This window comes from Brachionichthys hirsutus, chromosome 1 (genome assembly GCF_040956055.1).
Source record: "Brachionichthys hirsutus isolate HB-005 chromosome 1, CSIRO-AGI_Bhir_v1, whole genome shotgun sequence".
Classification (NCBI taxonomy): Eukaryota; Metazoa; Chordata; class Actinopteri; order Lophiiformes; family Brachionichthyidae; genus Brachionichthys; species Brachionichthys hirsutus.
The window spans coordinates 13,442,915-13,464,768 of record NC_090897.1 but is presented as its reverse complement, the minus strand read 5'-3'; the positions used below and the strand labels follow the sequence as shown (position 1 = coordinate 13,464,768).

The 21,854-nt window shown below is 42.8% G+C and overlaps 2 protein-coding genes across 2 annotated transcripts in view; both read right to left on the bottom strand.

Moving 5' to 3' along the window:
* Positions 1-6,518: 6,518 nt before the first annotated feature.
* snx1b (sorting nexin 1b) lies at positions 6,519-14,702 on the bottom strand. The gene is made up of 15 exons (XM_068757165.1): positions 14,583-14,702; positions 14,279-14,402; positions 12,505-12,638; positions 12,294-12,360; positions 11,337-11,380; positions 11,071-11,212; positions 10,903-10,981; positions 10,611-10,686; positions 10,241-10,354; positions 9,741-9,834; positions 9,311-9,516; positions 8,519-8,662; positions 8,001-8,081; positions 7,415-7,486; positions 6,519-7,213 (listed from the first exon to the last, which is right to left on the bottom strand). Exons 1-15 carry the CDS (start codon positions 14,700-14,702, stop codon positions 7,163-7,165), a joined length of 1,548 nt encoding a protein of 515 aa, XP_068613266.1. The 3' UTR covers positions 6,519-7,162.
* Positions 14,703-17,010: 2,308 nt separating this feature from the next.
* The window catches only part of neo1a (neogenin 1a), a 163,069-nt gene continuing 158,225 nt past the window's right edge, over positions 17,011-21,854 (bottom strand). The window contains exons 23-29 of the mRNA XM_068741802.1: positions 21,581-21,719; positions 21,185-21,429; positions 20,628-20,720; positions 20,175-20,345; positions 18,675-18,962; positions 18,389-18,525; positions 17,011-17,819 (exon numbers count right to left, since the gene is read on the bottom strand). Of these exons, the coding sequence (XP_068597903.1) occupies positions 17,667-17,819; positions 18,389-18,525; positions 18,675-18,962; positions 20,175-20,345; positions 20,628-20,720; positions 21,185-21,429; positions 21,581-21,719 (1,226 nt within the window). The 3' untranslated portion in view covers positions 17,011-17,666. The remainder of the gene's footprint in view (positions 17,820-18,388; positions 18,526-18,674; positions 18,963-20,174; positions 20,346-20,627; positions 20,721-21,184; positions 21,430-21,580; positions 21,720-21,854) is intronic.

Here is a 21,854-nt window from a genome sequence, read left to right as displayed (position 1 = left end):
ACATTGTCTGCTCATATTGAAAAGATCTTTTAACTTGATGGAAACAGGTCTCTAATTTCAGAATAACTTTTTTGTTCATCCTAATCCTCCTACTATGGCCAAGAATGATGCAGGTATTACATTCTGTGAATATGAAACATGCAGTTTGGCGAGTAATTTCAATACCACAAAGATAAAATATGCATCAGCTGGGGACTCCCTATCCATCCTCAGCAGGTTATCCGTCCATCTTTTTGCTTCATCTTTATTGCTTTGTGGGTCACGCGAGCTGCTGGAGCCTATCCCAGCTTGCTATTGGCGAGAGGCGGGATACACACAACCTGAGTGCAATGCTGGCGTATCGCGGGGCCGCACAGAGACAGACAACCACTCACGCACACACTCGCACACTACGGACAATTAGAGTAATCAATTGACCTAATTTGCATGTATTTGGGGGTTGGAGGAAACCAGAGAACCCGGAGAAAACCCCATGCAGACACGGGGAGAATATATGAACTCCACAGATAGCGCCGTCAGCAAGAAGGTTTGAATCCTAACCACTACGCCACTGTGCTGCCCTTTTGGTCTACTGAGAATTCCAGCAAGATGTTTTACTGGAAATTATCCAATTACCAGGACAGTGACTTTTCACTCCCAATTTTTTTTTATTTATCCAATTTACTCTGAAAAATTATTTTTTATGCTTTCAATTAAGAAAAAAAACCCAAAACAGCCACTAATGTTTTCATGACAATGCCGTAATCCCTCAGCATAGAAAGGCTGCTGTTGAAAAGCGTGTGTGTGTGTGTGTGTGTGTGTGTGTGGGCAACTGAATGACTCACTCAGTATTACATGCAGATCTACGCATCAAAGACAACTAGTTTGCTCTCAAGGGCAACTGTGCACTGCTGCCATTACATAAAATCAAGAAAAGAACAATGCGGTTATAAAGCATGTTTACAGCAAGGACAGATGGTCAACAATACATTTTCATTGTGCAAATTATAATTTGTAGGCCACTACAATCCAGTTTGCACCCTCATTACGCACCCTGTGTTATCTAAATGCTTTTCAGAGTATTGTTAAAAACGACAGAAGAAAACAGCAGGCACACTTCGGAACCATTTCATGTTATCTAATTTATAAAATGTACTTTCAAGATTTGAATTTACCAGCACAGAACTGTACAGGAACACCTCCGTTGCTGATACGGCTATGCAGAATAAGATGATCAACATTGCAGATGTAATCTGAAGGGACATCATCGTTTCTGTACACAGTTTCTTTCAGCATTTAATGCTGCCACAATTTGTTTTACTACCAGGAAAACATTACCACAGCCACGCTGCATATCAAACATGCTCAGACATGCCAGGCTCGAGGAGAAATAAACATCAAAGTGGGACAAGAATATGTATCCAATAAACGGGAAGTACACTTTATGCAGAGCAGCAAAAGATTGTTTCTTCTATGCTCATCAATAAACACTGTAACCTATTAAAACTAAAGGAAGTGAAAAAGACTGGTTCATGAAGCCATTCTAATGCCTCATTTTGAAATAAAAGCAACCAGTTTATTTTTTATTAACCTTAATGAGGATTGAAACATGAAGAGCGACGTTCAACAATCGTCTGACTGCAGGGGACTTCACTGTGGAGCACAAAGTCTTTCAACATAACAAAAACCATAGACAGCCCATGATTTCACTTTTTTTATATATAAAAAGGGATTCTGAGCAGGAAAAACGCTGCTTCAAGGTTTTTAAAGCACGCATGCTACATTCACCTAAGCGAGGCACAGAGGAAATAATGATTAATAGCATCATCACAAATCACAAGGCCGACAGCAAAAAACAAAACTTCCCAGATGCCTGAACAGAAAATTAATTAATTAAAAGTGTTAATTTGTCCACTGAACAAACACCACCAGACTGATGTGATGAATTTTCTTGAAATTTGCTGCAATTGTCAAAAGTGTAAATATTAAACACTATGAAGCAAGACAGAAATATTTCATTGAATACCATGGAAACTGTCAGTTTCAGTAGAAATTAAACCGACTGATTAATTTAGTACCTCTTGTGTGAGCGTTTGTTGGATGTGCACGTTCCTTTGTCAAGGATTAAAATCATGATTGGAACACATTACCTGCATAGCGGGATGCTGTTTGTGAACATGGCTGAACTAGCCGGACAGGTTTCCTCTTAAGGGACACTTAATCCACATTTCTGACAAACATGGTGTCTGTCCTCAAAGACAAATCCTTACTTCTTTAAGGGGATGGAAATAAATGCTATCCGTCTCGCTTCTCTCTCTTTTCTTCTGCTGCATGGGTGAGTGGTCGCCCCCCCCCCCCCCCCCCCCACCGTGCCGTCTGACAGGCAGTGGAGGAGAAATGAATTTTAGATAATGAGATTGTTCTTCAATTTTAAGTGATTAGTGTTCAGCTTAATTCAGCCTAAAATATCACCTTTGAGAATGTTTTCACGAACTAAAAATTATTATTCCAATGCCAGTTTAGAGAACAGATAAGCTTACTGCTAAAGCAGATTTCCTTCGTCTGACAAAAAGGACCAGCTCATATCTGTAGCCGTCTAATTGTTCAGACCTCAGCAGAGGAGGAGGTTCGACTTGCCGGCCCACTTGCAAATAAAAACGTAACTGAGTCCTGATCTCCAGCGATAACTGGCATCTTTGTAAATGTTAAGTTTCTTCACAAACAAGGTGAAGTATAAAGTGTAGTTTGCGTATAAATGTTTTATTGACTAAACATTATGATGCAATTGCAAAAACGTCTGCTCCATTACGTTGTAAAGACATTAGGACATAAGTGATTAAGTGAAGAACAATTCAAGCACTTCACTGGACATTTCGAGCGGAACATAACCTGCTCCTTTGGTTTTGATGCAATGCAGGGGATTCCCAGTCCGTGGGGGTGCCACAATTCCTGATTGAGCCAAGGATACACACTTTTTGGCATCCTATAAAAATCTATTTCCCTTGGTGTGTTCTCAGGACTGTTTTGATAGCAGGTGAAAATGAAATGAATAAACACGTTATACTCTTATACTCTGATGTAATGTGCCGGTATTAATAAAATGAATGCATATTGTCAGAACTGCACTACTATGCAGGAATAAAAGGAATCAGATCATTCAGTCTTAAAGAAGAGTCGTTATTGATTCTCAGACTACTCCTGATAAAAAAGAAGAAGATGAGCACAATTTGGGCTGTTGAGAATGTTGGAGAAATGCTGACGCTCCACCATGTCAGTGCTCTGGTTTAAATGGATTCCCACTCATCACGCTTTCTTTGAACTACAGGTATAAATACAATGATTTGCTGACGTCATTTTGACGTGTGGACATAATGTAATTCAGTTTAACTGAAGCATCCTTTTCTTCGGTGAGTAGACCACATTACTTTACTCTTTCGTTCGCTGCTAATTCTGCATGAACAATAAATGTGTCATATTACTGACGATGCTCTCAAACCTGAAATTAAAGACAGTCACTTCTGCTGATCTCATGTCTCTGTCATCACAATTTCCAGACAGCTGTATTCGACTATTTTATTTCACAGTGCTAGACTGACTGGAAATTGAAGTAAGAATGTGGCATAAGATGTTTTAATACATACCATGTATATAAAAATATAAATATGTAAAACATATATATATTTAAATATATTTTACCTGCCAACTGTGGCATTAAAAATCCATACAGCCACAGCAGCAAAACAATTGCTTGACGACAGTAGCAATCAAAAGCATGGAGGAGGATTAGGTCGTTCATTCATAGTTTTAATAGGAGTTACACGCTATCAAAATATCTCAATATGAGAAATTGATTTGTTTCTAGCTGATTTGCATCTATTGAAATGACTAATCTTTTGACACCTTTTATTTTTTTCAGAAACATGAAAGGCGCCGAGTGGATTGATTAACCTTCAGAGGAAAGATCATCCTGGGAGGGGGGCCTGCCACTGGCGCAGACTCATACTGTGGCCGAGCCAGCCAACAGCTGCCCATCTACTTACCGCCAGCTCTCATGAACTTAACTGTGGGGTATTTAGAATATCTATAGCTGCTCTTATCCAGTAAATCGCAGATGAATGGCTGCTGTGGGGACCCACATCAATGACAGTGAAATGTTATTAAAACCTCTTACAAATATTGCATGACCAAGACAAAATATTTCAAGACAAGTACCTGTAATAACTAATTATTTAACATCATGCAGTGATGAACTAATGAAGGACAAACTATTGGCCACAGCTTTGTCCACCATATCGTATCTTTTCACCAAGTTTCCAAGATCTGACAACTAATTTTGTGCAATCCTGCTGAAAAACAAACAAAGCAATCTACCAAACAACCAACAGACAAGGGCGAACACATGAGCATGGCAGAGGGAATACGTGCAACACAACCCTTCTCTGCCTGCCTTTTCCTTCAGGAGCGCTCTGAAAAAGTGAATTCAATACCCATGCACTCCATGTTTGTAAAAATGATTAGGTCATAGAATCGAAATTGAACAAATTAAAAGCTAGAAGTGGTTTACACTGCTTTATAAAAGCATGCTACTGTACAGTTCAGATCCAACTATCAGCCACTGTTATAAAACTCAGATGTCTTGGCAATTGAAAAAGGTTAATTTACATTAAATGACACTGGTCATCTGATTAAAAATAGGTTTAAAATCAATCAATCAAAATGTGATCTATTCTAAATCGCAGATGTTTCTGGTTCTCCCCTATCTTGGGCATTGAGGCAGTGATAACAGTCGATATTGCAGGAAGTGTAAAGGCAGCTCAGGCTAACAGAAAGATAATGGATCCTTTGTAAACAGGCCTCCATTTGAGTCAAAGTAGGGGAGCGAGCTAAACGCCGACGTTTCGTGGCCAAAGCCTGTATCGGTAGCGTAACATCGGCGACGGCGTCATCGATCAGGAGGCGAACAAACCTGACTTACCTGCTACAGGGCTAATGTTAGCCGACAGAATCTAGCCAACATTAGTAGTCTGTCTCCAAAGATATGCGCGGCACAAATATTGTCTGGTAGCCCCAACACCGGCCTTGTTCGCGAAGAATAAATAAAGCAACCGGGCAGTTTGTTTGCCTGAGCCGAATAACGCTTGAGCATTCACCGACTGGCGGCGGAGTGACAGCTGGACCGCAACAAGGAAATTAGCTCCGTTAGCAATGAAAATATTAGCTAACAACCAAAAGCCCGAATGTTGGTTTGCTAGCTCACCGCAAACAAACACAACACACCGGACTCACCTTCGTTGGGACGAATCCCAAAGCCCACGGTCACGTCACGGTGCTCGTCACGGGAAACCGGAGGTCAAAGGAAGCGCTCCTGTGTCGGCTTCACGCTAACGGCGGCGAGTCAGATGTGGAAACCTCTCCATTCCTCGCTGTTTGTCTGCCTTTCGCGACTCGCGAAAGGTTCGAACACACCGGATGTAGAAAAACGGCACCGCCCGCTTCACCGCGCACACTTCCGGGTCACGCGGGCTAATAAAGCACGGTACAAATGCAGACAAATGTATAAGGTTCCATAACCTTATCAATTAAAATGATTTATGTTATAATAACAGAGCAACTAGCAAACATATTTGTAGATGATTTTTAAAATAACTTGATCTTGTGTTGGTCGGTGCAAGAAAACCTGGCCTTGAAAAATAATTCAATAGAATTTGAATTTGCTCTATTCTTAATCACTTTTTTTTTTTTTTTTTACAAGATTACCATAGCACACTTTAAACTAAAAAAGTAGATTTGTTTTCTTGATGAGACACCTAACATGGAGTTTTCAGATACACTAATGTGTGGGATAATATCCTGCAGGAGGCTAGGAGTTCATCTTTCAAGTTGTGAACATATTTTTAAGAAGTGAAAAAAATACACATTAGAACTAATACTGTAATAATACTAATACTAATACTGTAGAACTGCAAGATAGTTAATATCAGTCCATGCCCCCGTCAAACTCGTCCTGAACAGCTGGACAAAGCTAACTCAATGTGCTGGGAAGACTGCATTAGTTTGAAGCCACGGTAAACTTTTCAACTGTTTCTGATAATAAAAATAAACAATCATGAAAACACAACCCAAAACTTAGTCAACTGTCTTTATTATGTACAGCTACTCGTAGTGGGAAACCACTGTTCTAATGTAAAGTGGTTACAAAAATAAATCATTCTTACGAATGGCATGGTTGAAAACTACACTTACAAATGCTGATTTAGAAAAGAATGTCTGTGCTTATCTGCATCATTAAGTTAATTTATAAAAAAAAAATACATGGTTACTACTATTGTCAGACAGTAGTGTCATGATTCAAGTATTGAACCTGTGTACATACATGTCTGTTATTCACATGGGCAGTAAACAATCTCTTACAAATGATTTTTCATGCCCGTTAATCTCTGACACGAGAAATCAAAGTACTTAAAACTGTAGTGGACAAAATGCAATATTATAATAAAGCAAGTTTTGCAAATACACTATGATATAAAACACCAACAAAGTAGTAATTGCATTTTTATTTGCGGCTGGTACTCGCTGTAACCTTGCATATCTGTTCATTATGTAACAAGCACGTAATAAATTCACCTCTGAGGTTTATTGTCATTTCAATGATCTAATATTTACTGGGTGATCCACTGTAACAACGTTCTGATACTCAGAGTATATAACCTCATCATAGTGGTCTTTCCTCAAAAACTGCTTTTCAAACACAATGAACAACGATGCAACAAAAGGACATTTTCTGACATGCACAATAGAGACTGGAATGACTTACAACTTCTAATGTAAATTATAGGAAATATGATTGTAGGGTAGTACCTCTGTTAACACTTCAATATAATAGTTTAAGCAAGAAACCATTTCCCAGGGTCAGAAGGTGGGGATTAAAAATACAACGGTTAGTCTTTGCTTCTTGCTTCGTATCATTTTAACAGTCAATAACATAAAGGAGGAATTATGCTGAAGAGATGTTGTGTAAATGCAGCAGTTTATATCAAAGAACTGTACAGGATTGGAGAATACACTGCCATTAAGAAAAAAAAATATGGATGGAGTCTTCCGTTTTCAAAACTGTCCTCAGTTCCTGGTCAAAAGGAAAAGTGTTCGAAAAGGCAGCTGGGTCTTCAAAACGTTTCCCTCGTTATTACGCGATTGCCTTTGCTTCGGGAAGGAATGCCTCCCAAAACTTTATAAGCTGGAATGCAATCATGAGAAACAAGTTAAAAAATTAGGTTGCTATAGCAAACAAAGTACATTTCAATAGTTCAATTACCGGGAATAATAAGATTCATTTCAAGTAACAATTTGGTAGCCATGAATAAAAATGGGGGGGGGGGGGGGGGGAGCTCAGCGGGCATGTTAAAAATAATACTTGAATAAAAGATAAAGTGATTACCCTTTGTTGAGACTGCAGCATTGCCTCCAAATATTTGACGATCTGACTCTTGAAGTCCTTGGCTTTCTCTTTCTGCAAAGATTTACACATCTTCTCACATCTCAGTTTTTGCCAATGCAAAAAATACCTAACTTCACCTCCTTCCAAAGTATAGGGAACAATACAATTTTTAACAAAGCCACTATTGTTAGTTTAACATTGTGTTTGAAATTCACCTGCCTGTCAGTCTAGTTTAGGTGCTCAGAATGCAGAGTCTAAAATCGGTACAGCACAAAGTGATTTGTTGGTAATCTGGTGGAAAATGGGTCCAAAGAGCCAAGTTTTAGGAGTAAAGTAAACCAGAGAGTAACTCAGATGTATCAAAGCATATCAGCTTGAAGCGTGAAGCTGTGTTACATCCATCTATTGTTAAGTTTTTATGCTAAAGAAAAGTCATTCCTGTTCAGAATTCAAACCATACGGCTTATTTTTTTAAAAAGCATTACACATTCAGATTAAGGGCTCCGACGACATTCTCTGATCAATGCAGAAATGCCATCAGTGAATCTGCTTGTGATGGTAAAAAGACATGAAGTTGTGAAAATACCTCAAATCTAAGAACCTCTTTGCGTACGGTCATTCCAACCCTGTCAAAATCTCTCTCGTACTGAGTGGCTCTCGCTTCCCACTGAGGACGTGCATGGGAAAGGAAACCACAACCAGTCAGAGCGTCTCCAGCGCTGGATTTCACATTTTAATGCATGAATCCTCTAAAAACACAGCATGTGATTTCAAAACAAATCTGTTCATGTCCTTCATGAGACAATGGTGAATAATCTCAGCACCCGTGGTTCAAATATGTGTCTGTACGATGCACATGTATTCAAATTAGAATCATATGAGAAGCAGAAAGTGGAACCAGCAAAATAAAACAACAACTCTTGCTTGATGAAAGACGTGAATGATTAAATTGCTTCATCTTAATTGTTATTCTGTTCTCGCCACTGAATTTTGGCTGCAAATAAGAAACTGCGAATATTACAGGAAGGTTATGTAAAACATATTTATTTATTTATTTTTTAAATCGAGTGTAGGAATGAACTTCCAGGTCAAAGCAGATGTTACCTCAGATATCTCCTCTTTGGCCTGCTGGAGTTTCTCTGGTTTGTTAGCCCACAGCAGCTTAGCCTCTGCCTCTCTCTTCTTCTGGAGGGTGCTCTGGGCCTCCTGCCATCGCTGCCACGCCCGCATGCGCTGGTCAAAGCATCCCTGTCAACAACCCGTTTAGATTTGATGACAACAGTCACACAACACCTGGCTGTTACCCTCACTGAACCGCGAAAGAGCCACACATAACAGCACGACGGCTTACAAATGATTGTTAAAGAGCGCCTTTACAGTTTTTGTGTTTCATCTAAAGCCTTGCAAATTAAAAAGTTCAGATTACTTTTTTCAATTTCCAGATTGAAGTCAAGATTTGTCACTCACTAGTGCAGATGGGATCCCGCCCAATCCTTAAAGAAATTAGCGGCTTTATAGATCTAATCGGTTTAAGAAACACCTATGATGGAGGGTGCCCACCTGATGACCCCAATGAAACCCTTAGCCCCTTCTATCCAGCCCTGTGATGTCTATAATCCCTACCCATTTATCAAGGTAAAAAGGATCGTAACATCCAGTCCCATTCCGGTATGCAGTCAGACAAGTTCGGCTCAGGGATGAGGATGCCCCAGTGCACTTTGGGTAATGACACCATATCCTGTGTTTGTAAAACTTCATCTTTCCAAGATAAGGGTGGTTTAAAATTACTTAAAAGATATCAGAACTAGTACAGTTTTACTCTCACAGGCATCAATGCTTCTGAAGAAGCGTCACTTTTAAGTGTTGCCATCAGCAGTTCTGCAGCAGCGAGCTTACCCGCACCGCACCCAGCAAGCGTATGTAATCAGCCAGCAGCTCCTCGAAGGTGAAGAAGTCACTGGCCGCTTGCTCTTGATGCAACTGTTCCATCTTGTCCTCCACCTCCGCCAGTTGGGACAGAGCCCGGGACAGGGCTGTGTTGTCCTCAGAGTTTCCCAACATGGCCATGCTTTTAGCAAACACCGCCGTGTTCCCACACAGCTCTGGGTTGGAAGGAGGAAACAAAAGTCAAATGCACACAGCTGTAACATTTTCTTAAAGTTTTCCGGACATCCATCCATTTCCTTCCGCTTTGCGGGTCGCGCGAGTTGCCGGACGCTATCCCCAGCTTGCTATGGGCGAGAGGCAGGCTACACCCTGAATGCGTCGCCAGTGCGTCGCGGGGACTTTCCGGGCAAAGACGAGTAAAGGAGAAGACGAAGCTCACCCTTCCTGTGATTGACCAGCGTGTCGACCAGAGCGTGAAGCCTCCTCAGCTGCTGCTCCTCACTATCCACCTCCTGGAACTTGTCTTCAAACCACTGAGACACACAACAACAACACAAAATAAAACAGGCCAACTACCCCAGCATAGTAAGAAATTAAAGCATTTGTTTTGTTACACTTTCAAGTAAGACATACTGATACAGATTTAAAACATAAACATCGACCCAAATAATCAACCTATTGAATTTCACTTCCTGCTACAAAATGTCTGTTAAATATTTCATATTCATCTTCAGTCACTAAAAACAATAAAGAGAGGAATAAATTAAACTATTGGGAGATGGAAAAATATCTCTCTCTCCCAATAACTTGAAACAAATTTCACAAGTTGGCCCATTTCTGGGTTAAAGTTTTAGATTTTTGATATTCTGACAGAATTGTTTAACATGGACTGATGCAGGCCACATGGAATGCAAACGGCGTCACCAGGAGGCCTCTTACAGTGTCAGACTCGTTCATCTTGATGGTCATCTTGTTGACAGCATCTGAGGCTCTATTGATCATTTTGAGGAAGCCAGCTCCACTCAGTGTCTTGGTGCTCACTGCTCTGGGTAGCTGAAAAGACACACACACACACACACACACACACACAGCTCAGGGTTCACAGCTGAGACACTTTGGCAAGACGTCATTATGAATCATCTACAACGCATAGTGACATTCCAGATAACTAATCTATAATGAGAATAAAGAGTAATATCGGAAAATAAAACAATCTAGCAAACGGATAAAGCAGAATCAGAAAGAAATGATGAAGTCACGCTTCGGCCTATTGCTACAAGAGGATAAATCAATAGCTTATCGTACTCACATCTTCTCTCTCCAAGAACTCACGGACATCAGGATCTTGTATCAATGATGGGTGAGACACAACTCTCTGAAGATATCTATGCAGAGCAAAGCGGCAGGCAGAGGAAGCATAGATGTGAAACATGCACATACTGCAGGCATGAGGAGAAATATAGTTAAAAGGCCTTGTTGTCGTGCATCACGGATTCGTGTACGATAGCCCTGTATTTGTCTTAAACATAAACACAGTTGTATATAAATGTTACTTTCCATCTCGGCGGTAATGCCACCATATGAAACGTGTGGATCCTTGCCTCTCAAGAGCTGCTCTTCTTCTCTCGACAAACTCCACTGATGACGGATCATCCATTCCCACTTTCACTTTAGTCATTCCTGTTGATCCAGGCGACAGCCATAAGAGAAAACCAAAAGCAACAGACTTTAATACGCATATTTTGAAAAAGGGACATTTGGGCGCACACCTACGACACTTTTCTCGGGTGGCGGTGGAACGATGCAGCCCTGAAGGGACGGTTTGACCGACAGCTTCTCAAAAAGACCCAGGAAGTCACTGTAACGCCTCCTCACAGAGAAGACCCTGCTTCTGAACATGAGCAGGGACGTCTGGAAGCAGAGACAAGGACAACAGACTAAATCGAAAAGGCTTCAGACTTACAGATAACATTGAAGATTGAGGAGCCAAGTTAAAAAAGCAAGCTACTTTATCAATGTAAGCTTTACTACAGACCCTGGTGGATACTTTGTAGGCCACATATGCAGTCATGCCGTCTCCTAGGAGGACAGAAACATAGATACATTGACAAAGAGAATTCATAAGGTTTAAGTACAAAATGTATTTGCTAAAGGATCGGAATATTTCACAGAAAACAAAACGAGGAAATTCCGGCTGCTGTCGAAATTATAACACCTGACTCAGAGATGAATCATGTTACACCATCTTTACCACTGAAATTCAATGAGTATTAAACGGGGCATCTTGAACAGATTCATTCCATGGATTTTCCAGGCCAAATTCCCTTAATTTTTTAAAGGTTTTCCTTAAAATAAAGATTGGCTCCATCTCAAAGACAGCTCAAAGAAAGAGGCTTGAATGTTTGCTCATTTCTCAATAGACCTGTAACAGACAAATCAAGCTACTGTTGGCTTTAGCTTTCTCACGCTCATCATTTGACCTCAAAAGGTCATCCAAATAGCTGAATTAAGATACCGTTAAAAATATCTAAAGAACTTCAGGCTACATTCTTGCACAGCATGTTAATTTAAACTCTCATTCAAGGTTTCCGAGGTCCAATGGAAACCCTGTTATTACCGTTTACCTCCGCCGAGACGGTTACGGTATGTTTTTGATGGTGTTTGTCTGTTTGTTAGCAGGATTGCAGAAAAACTGCTGGATGGATCTCGATGGGGAAAACAAATCTGAAGATGGGTCTTGGTCTAACTAAAGTTTGAGAGTGATCTGGATACAAAAAAATCTGGATGTTTTTCATTTATAATGGAGGCTTTTTTTTGAAAGAAATGAGCTGGCAGCCGGGAATGAGCTGCTTGCCAGAGGTTTTTGTGCAATCCGAGTGCTTTTCTAGTTGATTTTGATTCAATTTCATCTCTAATGTCCATGGACAGGAACTTTCACAAAGCAATATCGTAGATTTATCAGACAAAAACAAAAAACAAAACTCAGACTGACCAACTCTTTCTGGGTTGGTGACAGCAACATCCACATCGAAGCAATCACCGGCTTCTTCCTCTTCCAACTGCAATTTACAAGAACACACGTCAGAAACTTCACTGTGAAAAAGACATCACTTTCCCTAATTACACACGAGACGTAACAAGACCGAGCACGCAATATAATCTATCCAAGTTCCAAAGAACGGGAGCTCAGCCGAGGCCTGTACCTGCTCCAAGGAGGTGGACTGCATGGCTGCAGGGCTCTGAGTGAAGGCAGAGGCAGGACGGGGCCCAGCGGCGGTGGAGACCTCTTTGCGATCAGCGCTTCCAGGCTCGTCCGTGTTCAGCTCCGCGTGCACCTCTAGGTTTAGAAAAAAAAAAAGAGTGATGTGCGAGAAACTTCATTAATTCAATCAAAATACAACAATCTGACTGAACGCTAATTCTATGCCTGCGGTTGTGTATTTTTGGGAGGGCGGCCGGATTAGTCTTGAACTTTTTTTGAACCTTTATTTCTTTAAAGCTCACGTTCTTGCATTTCTTTTTAATCGTTCATTCTACAGCTCGACTTTGACACACACTAGAAGGGTCTTTACACTTGGCTGCTGCCTCTGCAGTCATGAACTCAGGGGGGGAAAAAACCCAGATCACAGATAAAAGCATCTGAAATAATCGTCCTCTGTGGGTGGCTGAGCTCTGCCTCGGTGATAGGGAGAAGAGCGAGGTTATCCAGGGAGCCAGTAGAAGTGGTTAGGGCGCCTCCCTTTGGAGGCTTTCCAGGCAGTGGGAGGAGAAACCTGGAGTAGACCCAGAACTCCTCAGAGGATTTCTTATAGTCAGGCATTAATGTGTGAGTGTGAGTAAAAAGGTGAGACTAACTTATCAGTTTATATTCACTGCTGGACAATTCAATTCACAAATGATTTGTTATCTGATTTGAATTCTATACAAGAGATTAGAATCTGTAAAGTTACTAGTAATTAATGTCAAATGAATGCAACAGAGTTAAAAAGTATATAATAAAGTTTTGATTTCAAAATGATGCAAACTAACAGAATACCCACGTATACACAGGAAATTACTGTATTTAATAAAGTACACTAGTTCAATCACAGTATAATTAAGTATAGTACTCAAGTACTACTACTACTGTACTTCCGGCTTGTCCCATCAGGGGTCGCCACAGCAAATCAACCTTCTCCACTTCACCCCGTCCTTTGCCTTCCCGTTCTTCATCCTCTTCATTGCCTTTCTAAGTTCACTCGGGCTAACCTTTTTCACTTCCTGGTCCACAACAGGTGCCTCTACTACCCTTTGCTCTCTCTCATGGTCGACATTCATGCAACACGTTGCCATCTCTACCCTTCATCACTCTAACATGCTGAACACCCTTCCCTCCTCTGTCTCTCTGTCTGGCCAGCCTGGACAGATCCTTCTCTTCCTCTTTACTATCTAACCTGCATACAGGTCATCAGATGTCCTCTGTTTGACCTTTGCCTTGCATCTCATCTCCCTGTACTCCTGTTTACTCTCTTCTGTCCTCTCATGTCCCACTTCTTCTTAGCTAACCTTGTTTCCTGTATACACTTCTGCACTTCCTGGTTCCACCACCAGGTCTCCTTATCTGCTTTCCTTCCAGAAGACACACCCAGTCCTCTCCTACCTGTCTCCCTGATCACCCCAGCTGTTGTATCCCAGTCTTCTGGAAGCCTATCTTGCACACCCAGAGGCTGTCTCACCTCTTCCCTGAAAGCCACACAACACTCTCTGTTCTCTAACATGAAAAACCTGACTAATAATGTTTCTATATTCCAACACATACATGAACTAAAATGACCCCGACATGAAATAGACGGAAGGTTCCCTTAAAATGAATGCTATGTAGCATGACCAAAATATAAATCAAAACCATCTCACAAGACTGGATTATTTTCAGATAGTTTTAACAGTGTAAAAAACATATTTTAAGGGTTAAAAGGTCAACAGGAAATGTTTGCGAACCAGCAAACAGGTCGTTGTCCTCGTCAGAGTGGACTCCGTTGGGTTCGGCGGGCGTGCTGCTCGTCTCCTCCTCACGGATCCGGTCCGGCTGAGAAACGCCTCGGCTCACAGCGACAGGGGTTCTCTGGCGTTTGTAATGAGACACAGACATATTCATAAAGATGAATAGAGTCGTCGTGGCCACTTTAGCATTCTTACGGACTTCGGATGAAGGCAGGTCGGATCAGATAAAGAGGCAGACAAGTGGCTCGTTCACTTAGAGCTCATTAGCTTCACGTAACTGCACGACACGCGGTGAACGTACGTTATTGACGAAGATGTCTTCTCCTTCATCGCTGTCTTCGTCTGCAAAATTAGACAGCCCTGCTCCCGGTGCTTCTGTTGCAGGGAACGGAGGAGGATTCCGGTCTGAGCTGGCCGCCATATTCCTTGTTGTGAGGGGGGACTGACGTAGGCGGAAATGGATATAGAGACAAGCGTGAAACCCAATGGTGGCAGCGACGCCTGCTGGCCACTGAGCAACACGACAGATAAAATATCAAAATATTTACAGTACAGACCAAGTACAAAAGATTGACCATTTCTGGACTGTGTGTGTGTCCTTGTTCAGGAGACCCTTTGCAGTTTCTATGGTTTCATTCAACATTAGATTAACATGTTAACGGGCAGGCTTTCACCAAAGCCTTCTGCAGCTTTTTGTTTGGTCAAACGACTAAAATAATTGCAGGAATTCAACTTGACATTTTTCTTGTAATTAGTATTTTTTAAAAGGTTGGGTTTATTCTGCATCTGCCAAAGAATCAGCTTCAAGTTCAGGAACGATAAATAAGAACAAACCAACTGATTTATTTTGTTAGGAGATTAGCTTCAGCGGGTTCCCCCTGTGGACAGAAACGCTTCTTTGAAACTTACCTGTGATCATGACATCGAGCAAGTCTCGGTTTATTCTCATATTTCATTGGATTATTTATTAATTAAATGTTGAGGTTCATTCAAATGTGTTCCAACCTCATGTGCCAACAGATCATTGAATATCACCAAACAGCTGCTCATCAGTCACCAAGCTAGTCCAATCCAGAACCGGCTGCTACTTGCTGGAGGACTTTTCTCTGGTGTTCCTGCACCGTGTACCTAAACCAGCCTGACACACATCCAAACCAACATCTCATCGGGACTTACATCTGTTAATCAATCAATCATTTTGAGCTATAAAACATCAGGAAATTCCAGAATGTAAACAAAAACCAGCAAAAACACATGTATGAAGTAAATATGAACCATTGTTGAGTATTAGGAGGATTTTTCCCACTTTGAATATTCCGGATCAGCTTTATCCGTGCTCTGCTGATGAATGTTTGCAACTCATCCTGACCACCGATGAAAAGAAGACGAGTAGAAACATTTAACTTTGTTAGTATTCATAATAGTTTGTATACACAATGTATAGGAGCACCAATAAAAAAAAACATATTTTTCCCACCAAACCTTTCTCAACATTTTCTTTTTAAAAAGCCACCGATTTTTTTTTACATCCCCCCCCCCCCCCCTACAGAAATCAAAGAAAGCTCTGTACATGAACAAGCAACAACAGAATTCCGCCGCTCAAATTCATATCATCTCTGAAGCAGAAAAATAAACATAGAAAACAAGACCAGCTGCCGGCTGCTTACCTAGGACACTACGATACACAAACAGCTTGTCATACTTTTAACACAAGATATGTAAGAAATGTACTTGTCAAAAATTGTGAAAAAGTGCAACACAGGTTCAACTGTTTACAACTCAATAGATTATTTTCCAAATGGAGTTCGGTCCTTTTTCTCTCCCACCCCCCCTTTGTTTTCAGTGTCCCCCCCGGAAATGCGTTCCTCGTTTGTGTCCATACTTAAATCCTCTTAGTTATATTGACATTCATGACGATGCACATTTATGAGAAACATGGTATTCACAAAAGTAGAGCAAATCACTATGATTGCAAATGACGAATTCTTTGGGTAAGAGGGTAATGAAAAACTAGTTTCTGAAATGAACCTTTTTTTTTTTTTTTACATCAGATATTGAATACAGAACAAACTTCTTTTTATTCTCTTTCTTTTTCATACAAAAACCAACATGTAAAAAAAAAATAAAGAAAATCTGGGAGTCCCATTCAAAAGGCCAACCTCTTCGCGTCCCTTAAGATTCGCAGAAGACCCACACGGCGTCCGATGAAGAACAGCAGGAAGATACGGCAAACACACACTCCGCTCCGCCGAGGGGAAAACACACACACACGGTCCACAGGTACGGACGCCTGAAACCAAACACCGGTGCTTTCGGAAAACGACACACATTCCTGGTATAAAAGATATCCGTCTGCTGCTGATGGACTGATTGATTGACCAGGAGCCATGTGAGGTCTTTTTTTTGTTTTTTTACGAGGGGTTGGGGGTCAGCGCCCTGAGTCCTACTGTATTAACCCTGACCTGTGAGGAGACACGACTCTGTCGTCGTGACTGCCCGGCATACAAACACGCTGGTAAGGCTTTTAAAACGGAGCTCCCACAACAAAGAACTGAAAATGACGAATGCACTGTGGAAACACTCGAGGTTTCTCTCCCCTTTCCAGATGAACGCTGCGCTTCAGGGCTCCTTTTTCATCCCTAATAATAATAATAGTAATGATAATAATAATGAAGTATGGGAAACATCAGAAAAATGAGCCAGTTAAAAGAAAAACACACACACCGTATGTACATGTTTATGAGGATACGTGTGTAAAAAATAATACAATATCTTAGAAAGTAATAAAAACGGCACAATACATGGCACAAGGGGGTAAAAAGTAAAATAGATGACGGCCGATGAATAATGTAGGCTTGTAAAAGCAGGGCTGATATCTAATGTTCATTTCACTGAAACGGCCCAGTAGATATACAAAATGCACAAAGGAGGAGCCACCGATCAAACCAACACTGTGTGGACGGCGCCGCAGCAGCGCCAACATCAGAACCAGCATATTGCTGGACTTTCTCCTTAAAACCCACAGCACGGATGTTTGTTTGTTTGTTTTGCTGAGGAGGAAAAAAAGACAAAAACAAAATTTCACAATCTTCCGGTTAAAAGCGACCCATGTTTTAACGTTCATCGTCTCTTGAGAATGGTTCTTCATAAAAGAGGAAGCCTTTTCCCTCCCTCTCCTGGCAATCTCCTTCCTGAGACTGAGCAAGGGAAGCTGGAAAAAAAGTTCCCAAATGTCAGTCGCTCGTTTATCTGCAGGGTGGCGCGAGAGTTTTCTGGGGCGTAACAAGGCATTTAGCGTCCATCAGCCTCTGCCTCCCCGGGTTTATGTTTGTGTGTGTGTGTGTGTGTGTGTGGACGACAGAGTGTGTGTCTGTGTGCGAGATGCTCATGGCGCTGTGGTGATGGCGTTCAGGTCTTTCATCAGGCCCTCGAGGTGGGCCATCTCCTCGGTCAGCTCGTCGGGCTCGTAGCTCTGAGGGAGAGGAACAGGGTTACTGCGAGGGGCGGGGGAGGGACAGGGAGGGAGGGAGGCAAGCACCTGGAGGGAGATAGGAAGGGAGGGGGGGGGGGGGAGGAGAGCAGAGGAAAAGGAAAGGAGGAGAGGGTCAGTCAGGGATCCGTCACAGAGGAAAGGGGGATGGTGGCTGGGATGAGGCGAGCCGGGGACGGGTCAGTGGGACTGAAGAGCCGTGAAGGAGGCAGCCGGCAAAAAGCAACACATCCAGAACCAAAGAGAAGCAGATGTCAACAGACGGCCAGCAGCCAATCACGGATTAGGAGGCAGAAAATGTAAATAAAATCATTTGGGTTAAGTGGCGGAGAATGGTTGTTAGGTGGAGTGATTGAAAGGCAGCCGACAATGACACAAACACACAAAAAAAAGGTGAGTTTGAAGTTGGACAGAATAAAGAGAGAGAAAGAACAAACAGAAAATGTGGTTAAAACCAATCCAAATTGTACAATCCAGTGCCCAAAGAAAACCTGACATGGATTCGGAAGGAATGTGTGACCGGCAGAACTTTACAGCACAGCGCCGAGTAATCAATCGCAGCCTTGAATAAACAGAATGCAATGCTACCGGCGGCCAGCGTGGGGCGCTATACTCACGCTGTCTACATCCTCCAGCATCTTGCTGGTCTCTGGCACGTCAGGGGCGTTGGGAACCGTCACGATCAGCGGTGATCGTGTTCTTCCTAGTGTTCCGATCGAGGCCGTTTTAACGACGTGGGGGTGAGAAGGGGGCCCTGGAGTCAACAAACACACAAATTCACCACAGTCATTGAAGGCAGCACAGCTTCATGACTGAGACTCTTCGCCTGTCCTCTTCTCAAACGAAGAACCTAATACTGATCTTTACTCCTGAGCTCCCAGTGAAGCGTGCGTTTCCTCTCACCGGTCTGGGCCAGGAGGGGCGTGCTGGGGAGGGCGGACGACTCGTAGGATGGATGGCTGCCGGCTGGGATGGCAGGTACGGCGAAGCTCTTGAGCGGGTGGGCGTGGGCGTGAGGGTGGGCCGTGCGGAGGGGTGGCAGGTTGCTGGAGTAGCTCGGTTCTTCCTCTGTGGTGGTGGAGCCGTGATAGCTGCCCTCGGGGTCAGCCATGATCTCTGAGGGGCAGGAAGCCTGGGAGGAGGCCACGGCTGGAGGGAGGGGCTCTGAACTGGGGGTATTCCTCACCGACTCTGGAGAGAGGGCAGAAGGGAGGGATGAAGGAGGGATGCCGAGCAGATGGCTAAACAGATTTAGATTCATCCAGTCCTCGGATGGTGATGGATCAGTATTCCGAGTCTGGGATATTCCCAATTCATCCCTAAGAGCAGCAGCTTTGAGCTTTTTCTTTTTTTTTTTTACAGGCTCGTTACACTTACAATGAGAATGCAGCAGAGCTCAAACAATCAGGAATCAATCAAAGAACATTTGATAATGGTTGAAGTCTGTTTCAAGACAAATTCATTGATTTCAGCTTCTCAGATGTGAAAGTATTCTTTGCTTAATCTGTGTATTTTAAAATCTGTCAACAGGTTCTGGGAAATTGTGAGGGAAATTTTCACAGGTTTTATATCTAATATATATAGAAAGGATAACCTCATAGATATTGGGGGTGCAACAATACATGTATCTGTATTGAACCGTTCTCGAACCCGTATCTACTTAATTTAAAATGTACTTTTGAGTTGAAACAAATTGTGGTAATTTCAACAAACTACAAAAAAAAAGAAAAAGCATGGAAATGTATCTTTTTTGTATCAAAAAAGTATCGAACCGAACCGTGAATTTTGTGTATCGTTGCACCCCTGATAGATAAGCAGAAGCCATCACCATTTTACAGCAATAGAAAAGGACATTTCACTACATTGATAACATGTTTAAAATGACATACTTTGTAACAATGAACCAAAAAAAAAATCTACAGAAGTGATGCTCTCATTGTCATATTATGAGGGACAAACTTTAGCTATTGCTATGCAGTGCAGTCAAATGATGGGGAAGCGGCGCTGCACAGGCAGATGCACTGCGGTCTCATTTACATATAAAATAAAAGAAAAACATGTTAAAATGACTGAAGGCATCCGTAGAGAACAAAATGAGCTACGACAAAAAACAAGATTTATTTTTTTGGTCATCCGAGCCCTAATCTGTCTCTGCAATCAAACGTCTTCAGCATTGACCGTAAAACTGGGGACAAAAATCAGTTTCACTTGGTCAAAACTGAGCCGAGGAGACTTTCCCGAGGGCAGACAGGCCAGAGAGGAGTGGTCAGCGGCATTTTGGAAAATATGGGCAAGATGGTAGCAGCACGTGAAATCAATGAATGAATACAGCCAGACGCCGCGCCGCTGCCCTGTCCCCCCCTGTGCATTTCTCCTGTTGTCCAGCAGGGTGCAGCGTCTCACCTGCGGAGTCCACCCTGTCTAGATGGGAGATGGGGGTGGCACAGGCGTGCGGGCGCGTGTGCCCGCCGCCCTGGTGGTAGAGGTAGCTGCGTGTCGGCGACGCCAGGCTGCCCACGTGATAATGGTGGTGATGGTTATCAAGAGAATGGATGGGGTGTGCACTAATCACAGCTGTGAATGGATATGAACATGAACACGCACGCACGCACACACACACACACACACACACGACATGAAGTTAAATCAGTGTAATGATGAACGGGAGATAGACATACGCAAATGTGTGAGATAACAAAGAAAAACAACGCAACATGGCCGAAAGGACATTTAGAACAACAGAAAGTAAATAAAATATTTTGTGGGAATAATAAAATGGACTCCGTAGAAATCGATAGTCATAGGAAGGTGCGGTAGCGTCCAGATTTCACGAGGAGATCACAAGCACACACTTACGCTGAGGCGGCTGAGCATCGAAAGGCATCATCATTTTAGGCCTCATCCCTCGCCGGCCTGCTAGTGCAGACATGCTGTCCTCTGACTCGTGGCCTAAAATGTATAATGGAAACCAGCCAATCAGAGAGAGAGAGCTGCAGCTCTATTATGTCTTGCGGACGATTCATCAGTCGCTCTCGGGATCAATTTTCCGTGATTGATCTTTTTGTGTTCCTGAACGCCACACTCAGCATTCGTCTCTTGTGCTCTAATGGCCTTCTAGCCGTGCAGGAAGACGCGGCGCTGGCAGGGCGGGACAAAAATAATGGGCATCACGTGTGGTAAGCATGAAATGAATCGCATGAGAAACTAACAGCAAACAAACGTGTTGACATGTGAAACAAACAGCCCCCCCCCCCCGACATTTTCCTCCCGTTCAGCAAACCAAACTGTACTTTCCTGTCTGCCAGCCAAACTGCAGAAGTTTGTGCTCGGCAAGGGTGGGGGGGGGCATTTCACTTTGATCTCTGTTACCCGCGGCATCAAATCTGAAGACTTTCCCCTTGGGGAAGACTGACCACGGTAGGAGTTGCGACGCTGTTGCAGGTGGGGGTTGCTCTCCAGGCCGCTGTCCGCCGGCGTGATGTCCTGAGAGCTACGAGGGATGGGCGTTTCAGTCATGACCGGGTTGGGGTCTGGCGATTTGTCCATGGGCTTGAGCTCCAGCCTCTCGTGGTGAATCCACAGATCGGGCGGCTTTAGGTCTTTGGAGTTTCCCTTGTATTTGTGGGAGCCGTTCGAGGACTTGGATGCCGCCCGCTTTCTGCGGGAGGGAGCGACAAATAATCACGACACAGCGACGCAATTCACAGAGAGGAGGCGGCCAAAGTATAAAGGTGTTTAAAAAACAAAAAAAAAAGCTCTTTTAGGAAAGAGGCTGGAGAATGAAAGGCCAAAGGGCCGAAGCGTCTTACTTTTTCTGGTGGGATGTGGTGCGCCGAGTGCACAGGAAGGCCCCCACCACCACCACGATGATGGTGAAGGCTCCCACAGAGATGATGATGACTATGACCAGGATGTGATTTTCACTGTTGCCTCCCACCCCTGATTTACCTCGAGAGGAGAAAGACGGGATAAGACTAGATGCATTCATGAACTGCCTTCCTTTGCCAGGTCTGTGAAGGTCTGTGATTTCCATCCCTCTGATGATGGCTTTAGCTGCTGCTTAGGCACCACGTGGGGAAATCT